General features: G+C 44.9%; 1 protein-coding gene across 1 annotated transcript in view; it reads left to right on the top strand.

Annotated features, from left to right (window-relative positions):
* Nucleotides 1-7,178: 7,178 nt before the first annotated feature.
* The window catches only part of LOC123142456 (uncharacterized), a 40,124-nt gene continuing 39,952 nt past the window's right edge, over nt 7,179-7,350 (top strand). The window contains exon 1 of the mRNA XM_044561361.1: nt 7,179-7,303. Coding sequence (XP_044417296.1) covers nt 7,179-7,303 — 125 coding nt within the window. The remainder of the gene's footprint in view (nt 7,304-7,350) is intronic.

The following is a 7,350-nucleotide window of genomic DNA, read 5'->3' as shown; positions in this document are numbered from 1 at the left end:
CCCGACCCCGACACCGACACGGCACCCCGACCCCGACCCGACACCCCGACCCCGAGACCCCGACCCCGACACGGCACCCCGAGACCGACACGACACCCCGACCCCCGACACCTCCCGAAAAGGTGTTCTTTGGCCTTCCAGAAGCCGACGGGGTCATATATTTGTGAATTATTAGTTAGGTCATATATCTTTCGATTTTGTTATGAAAAACATCATATATAATTGTGTTGATCGGGTAGTTTTAAATGTGCAGTTGTTTCATCGCTGCGAGGTTTGGTGTTCGACGACCTCGCTATGCGTTTGACGAGCTCTGCCCCTTCGTTCGTGGGTGAGCACAAATGACATGTCCTCCTCCCCCATTAATTATTTGATCTATTCCGATGAAACTTGATAGCTAGATATATATGTGTCTTGAATCATCAGTATGCGTAACCAATATGTGTCTCCCATTCGAAAGCGTCATAGTTATAAATATGCATGCATTTGCATATTTATAACCTTGATTCTTTCGAATTGTCCAACGCTATCCATGGACAGCCCGAGTATGTTTAGATTGGGTTCGTTTTCCCATATGCTTTGCTCCGGATCCGACGCATAAATTTCGTCAGTGCCTCCCCTGTTGTTCTCCGGGTACACATCCTCTCTGTTTATTGCAGAGACGTGTATCAGGAGAACAGCGGGGAGGTGCTGCCGAAATTTTGTGTAGGATCCGGGGCATAGCATGGGAAAATGAACCCAATCTAAACATACTCGGGTGGGATTAGGACCTATCATTACCTATTAGAGTGTAGGTTGCATGGACGTAATAAAATTGACAAAGTAGATCAACTGATGAATACATACATGGTGAATTATATATATATATTTGTTGTGTGTCTAGTAGCTCTGAAAGTCAAGATGAGTGATCGTGCGTGGATGTACACCGGTCACACTGGTCAGAATAAATGGAGCACTGAATGGTTCACAAAAACCAAGGGGTTTGTGCGAGCCGCATTTGCAAATGGCCAGAGGAAAACCTGGTGCCCCTGTTTACGGTGCGGCAATTGGGAAAAGAGGACAGAGGCTGAAATGGGCAAACACCTGCAGAAGAGTGGTTTTACGCCCGATTATACGGTGTGGACATTTCATGGTGAGTCTGCCCAACGTGACCGAGCTGAGGTGGATCGTCGTCGCACCGACGAGCATGGTACCGGGATGGAAAACATGGTGCAGGACTTTGATGATGCTCGGGATTCGGACGAGGAGATGGAGGAATCTGCAAAGGCCTTCAATGAAATGTTGGAGTCTTCAAAACGTCCGCTCCATGAGCACACTGAGCTTTGTCAGTTGGATGCCATCTCACAAGTAATGGCTCTGAAGGCTCAGTTCAACTTGGGCAGAGAATGCTACGATGCAATGATGACAGTATTTGGACGCTTTCTACCAAAAGGCCATGTAATGCCTGCAAACCTGTACCAGTCGGACAAAATCCTCTGTGCACTGAAGATGCCCTATGATAAGATACATGCCTGTGAGAAAGGATGTGTCTTGTTTAGGCTTGACTATGCGGACTTGAACTATTGTCCCATTTGCAAGTCTTCCAGGTATGTTGTGGTAGACAACGGTATGGGTGAGAAGACACAGACCAAAATCCCCGTTAGTGTTCTTCGGTATATGCCAATCGTACCAAGACTTCAACGTCTTGTCATGGTCGAAGAGACGGCCAGACAGATGACATGGCACAAAACGGGTAAAAGAACCGAACTAGATGCAGATGGGAATCTGATGATTGTACACACATCGGATGGTGTTGCGTGGAAAAAGTTTGATGAATTACATGGTGACAAAGCGGCAGATCCGAGGCATCCTCGAGTCGGCATCAGCACGGATGGGTTCAGTGTGTTTGGTATGACGGCAGCTCAATACAGTTGTTGGCCCGTATTTGTCTTTCCACTCAATCTCCCCCCCGGACAGATTATGCAAAGAAAGAACATTTTCCTGACGTTGATAATTCCAGGGCCCAACTATCTGGGGAAAATATGAATGTGTACATGCAACCGCTTAAGGACGAATTGCAAGAAGCCTGGGATAATGGGTTCAAGACATACGATGCCTATAGCAAACGGAACTTCATAATGCGTGTCTGGTACATGTACTCGACGCATGACTTGCCGGCGTATGCGCTATTCGTTGGCTGGTGTGTGCATGGAAGGTTCCCGTGCCCCACATGCAAGGGAGCTCTTGAGTTTCGTTGGCTTCAGGCCGGTCGCAAGTTTTCTTGCTTCGACATGCATAGACAGTTCCTGAATCCTCGCCATAAGTTCAGGAAAGACAAGAAGAACTTCATCAGAGGTAGAGTTGTCAAAAACTCTGCACCACATGCATTGATAGGCCAACAAACCCTGGATCAGTTAAACGCTCTCGAGCTAGATCCAGAGCGTCCAGGGTACTTCAAGGGGTATAATTCTAAGCACGTCTGGACTCACAAAACATGCTTATGGGATCTGCCTTACTTCAAAGACCTCCTTTGCCCACACAACATCGACGTGATGCACACTGAGAAGAATATCGCCGAGGCACTTTTTGGTACATTGTTCGGCATAGATGGGAAGTCAAAGGATAATACTAAGGCTAGAGTCGATCTGGAGGCGCTATGTGATAGGCCGTTACAAAACATGAAAGAACCGAAAGGAAAGCAGAACTAGACGAAGCCAAAGGCATGGTTCAATCTTGGAAGGCCAGCTATGAGGGAAATTATCTTGTGGGTGAAAATGCAGTTGATGTTCCCCGATGGGTATGCAGCAAATCTACAGAGGGGAGCCAGTCTTGATAAATTGAAGATATTTGGTCTCAAGAGTCATGATTGGCACATATGGATTGAGCGGGTAATGCCGGTGATGTTGCGTGGCTTCATCCCTGAGGATGAATGGCTAGTACTGGCAGAACTCAGCTATTTCTTCCGTGTTCTTTGTGCGAAAGAACTATCGCCTGGCGTGGTAGAAGAAATGGAAGAGTTGGCGCCGGAGTTGATCTGCAAGTTAGAGAAGATCTTTCCACCGGGCTTCTTTAATCCAATGCAACATTTGATTTTGCATCTCCCGACCGAGGCAAGATTGGGGGGGCCCGTGCAAAATCGTTGGTGCTACCCAACTGAGAGGATGCAGAAGACGCTTCGACAAAAATGTAAAAATAAACGTAGAATTGAAGCATCGATGGCTGAGGCATTCATCACTGAGGAGGTGGCAAACTTCGTGACAGCACACTACGAAGCCAAAATCGTCATTTGCATAATCCGAAGCCTCGGTACAATGCTGACGACCCTAAAAAGGGTGGATCCAACCTCAGCCTTTTCAAAGGGAATCTCGCACCAGCCAGTGTTTCAAATCCAGTATCTTTGGATAACGAACAATGGCGGACCATTTCGTTGTATATCTTCAACAACCTGATAGAAGTGCGGCCGTACATCGAGTAAGTTCTCGGTACATAGTTTCGCAACTTCTATTTCCTTTGAACTGCTCTTATTCCTGGATATTTCATACAGTCGATACGTCGCCTTATTCTCGTATGGAGCGGTGATCCAAAAGGATTCTGTCGAAGAGTATGAGCTTCTCGCAAAGCAAGGAGGCGGCTATCCCGGTTTCATCTCTTGGTTCAAACAAACGGTAATTTCTATTAGACTTGTAGGCTAATTTGTAGGCGGCTATCCCGGTTTCATTCGCTAATTTGTGCGTAATGCAACAATCCTTTCATATTAAACTTGTAGGCTAATTCAGAGTCTATGGACGCCGAATTGAGACAAGTGACCCATTTCACCTAGATTAGCTCCAAAATGACCCATTTCACCTAGGTTAGCTCCAAAATGACCCATTTCACCTTACTTAGCTCAAAAACGATGCCCTTCACCTTAGTTAGCTCATAAACGACCCATTTCAACTAAGTTAGCTCATAAATGATCCATTTCAACTAAGTTAGATCATAAACAACCCATTTCAACTTAGTTAGCTCATATATGATCCATTTCACCTAAGTTAGCTCATAAATGACATATACTTCTTGTTCTAGTCTTCTTCTTGTTCTAGTCACCTATTTCTAACTTTCTTATTTACCATTTTGCAGATTTCATTCACTTCATGGAAGCTAGCTTGCTATGATGGAGTGCTTGCTTTTCCTTTCATGAAACTTTGCATTGTATCTAGCTTGTTATGATGGATGGAACTATGTGATATGGATCATTGCATCTAACTTGCTATGTTGATGAAACTTTGCATTGTAATATATATATGGATGGAACTATGTGTATGGATGGAACTTGCTTATGTATGAACAATGTGTATGGATGAAACTGATGTGATATGTGATATGAAACTTATGTGCTGGATATGTGCTAGATATGTGATATGAAACTTATATATTTTCTGTGCAAATTGTGGGATTTAATAAAAAACAGAAAAAACAGACAATATGCAGGCTCTTTGCCGTCTGCCACCGACGGCAAAGAGCTCTTTGCCGTCTGCCGCGGACGGCAAAGAAGCCACGTGGCAGCCAACTGTGCTTCCTGGGAGCTGACCCATTTGGTCAGTTTACCTACAGTGGCAGACGGCAAAGACTTTGCCGTCCGTGGCGGACGGCAAAGAACCTGCACTTTGCCATCAGTAGCAGACGGCAAAGAACCTGCCATCTAGTGACGTGTAGATGACATCATAAGGCGGACGGCAAAGAACCTGCCATCTAGTGACGTGTAGATGACATCATAAGGCGGACGGCAAAGACCAGAGAAATTTTGCCGTCTGCGGCGGACGGCAAAGGTCTGTCGTTAGCCACTTAACGGACTGACAGCGCAATTATTGCTGTCCGCCCTCTTTGCCGCAGACGGCAAAGAGCCTTTGCCGTCCGCCTCCAGGAAGCAGACGGCAAAGCAGCTGTTTACCGTAGCCTTCTTTGCCGGAGCCTTTTGCCGTCTGCGGCTAACGGCAAAGGTCTTTGCCGTCCGCCTTTCAAGCCTTTGCCGTCCGCCGTGGCAGACGGCAAAGTAGCTGTTTCCTGTAATGATATAGATGCATTAATAATATAAGAGATATTGTGATATCCCAACATAAACATAATCCAACATGGAGCAATCTTCATCTTCACCTATAACTAGCAACGCTATAAGAGGGGCTGAGCAAAGCGGTAACATAGCCAAACAACGGTTTGCGAGGAAGGGTGACAAAGGTTAGAGGTTCATGGCAATTTGGGAGGCTTGAAGAGCAAGTGAATAGGTAGCGCAACATAGCGATAGAACGAAGCAACTAGCATAGCAATGATAGTAATGAGATCCAAGGTGACGGTCATCTTGCCTGAAATCCCGCTAGGAAGAAGAACGAGTCCATGAAGAAGATGAAGCCACGAAGACGAACGAATCCTCACGATCGCAACGACACGGGAACTATCGAGAAGAAGCACACAACATGGTAAAAACAACACACATGAACAAGGCATGAAGCTCAATCAAGTATGATGCATGATAAGGCTATATGAAGCTACTCATGGCAAGAGATGATGCATACAAGAACAACACATCAAAGCAAGTTTAAATGAGGCCGGAAACAACATAGCAAATCCGGTAAGTCCTCATATGCAAATTTCGAAATTGGTCCAGATCTGAATAAGCCTTATGTTCAAGTTGTTAAACAGCAAGTTAAGATGCACCAAGATGATCTACACGAAATTCTAGTCAAGTTACATATAAAGTTCATTAGATTCGGAGCTACGGCCTAGAAGATATGAGCAAAACAAGATAAGCATGGCATTGATGCAAAAATGCATTCAAACATCAAGCAAACACCTCAAAACAAGGATGCAACAAGGTAACATGAAACTACATGCAAAACTAAGTAAGTTTCATATAGAACATGCTCAAAACAGAGCAACGGTGCAACACATACACTCCAAACAAGATATAACAACAATCTGTTCATAACAGCAACTAGGCATATTGCAAGCATCATGAGAATATTCTACAGCACCTCAACATGAAAACAAAAGGCATGGACATGATGTACAGCTAAAACATGACAAAACAATAACACTGAGATATCTCCAGAAATCACTAGAACATGCTCAAAAGGACATGGCAAGATTGAAAATAATAACAGGTTCACAGACTTAGCAGAATTCCAGGACATGGCAGAAATAACATCAGGTTGCAAAGTTTAGAGCTATCAAACAACATGCTACAGGAACTTATCATGGCAACCAAAGGCATGGCATTATTCTACTAATTGCATAGAACAAAAGTTCCTTACTGATCACGAGCCAAAAAGGCACAGAAGATATGATGGCACCCATGTAAACGTAGCAAGTTTCAAAAACAGATTCAGATACATGGCAGAAACAACGATAAGTAGACATGTTGGTGAGCTTGAACCACTCACCATAGAGCAATACATAGCATGACAAGGTAACCAACAGTAATATGGCATAAATATAAAGCTAAGCATGGCAATAGCATAGTCATAGGGTACATGGATCACTAGCAAAACACATGGCAATAACGAACTTCATGTTAATAAGCTGACAGCAACATTATTTAGCAATTTTGGAGCAAGATTACAAGAAGCTACAGCAGGCTATAAATGCAAAAAAGGGCATGGATTGATACAGCATAACATGCGTAACAAAACATCCTTAGTGAACATCCCCAGATTATGGATAGAATGACTTGTAGCAGCAGGTTTACATGGCATCACAACATAACAGACTCAGACTTGGCAGAAATGACTAGTCACAGAAATTAGCAACATCATGGAAGCTACTTTGCATACTTGTGCTAGTCACCAAATAGACCACAAAAATACAAGACAAGTACCACTGTAAGGATGGCATGATGTAGTTCAAAACACATGTAGAGCTCATGCTCATAGGATGCACACACAAAATGCAATGAAAAAGACAAATCACCAAGTTCTGTAAACAGACATCAGTTAACAGCATATAGCACTCTTGCAACGATGATTAGGGCATCAAGATGAACTCAAACAAGCATAGCACAGTGGAACAAAATGAAGAGCATCTCATGAAGAACATTTCGATATATTATATGCACAAAGCGGAGCACCGAGCAAGAAGTTATGATGTGAAGAACATGCACACCTAATATGCAAAAACTAGGACTTAGTGGAAATCTCACCCCAGGGACAAAGTGGACGGGACGATCCGGGATGGAGGCGTACGGCACGGGGGAAGGCGTTTGGATGGCCGGGCGGGTGGATCTCGTCCCACCCGCCGGATCCGGCGACGAGGTGGCCGACGACGGCGGCCAGAGGGCGGGGCGGCGCCGGAGGACGTCGGCGAGGCGACGGCGAGCACGGGAGAAGGCGACGGGGTTCGACG

Source organism: Triticum aestivum, chromosome 6D (genome assembly GCF_018294505.1).
Source record: "Triticum aestivum cultivar Chinese Spring chromosome 6D, IWGSC CS RefSeq v2.1, whole genome shotgun sequence".
NCBI classification, from domain to species: domain Eukaryota; kingdom Viridiplantae; phylum Streptophyta; class Magnoliopsida; order Poales; family Poaceae; genus Triticum; species Triticum aestivum.
Note: the sequence above shows the minus strand (reverse complement) of the source record. Positions and strands in the feature narration are given on the sequence as shown.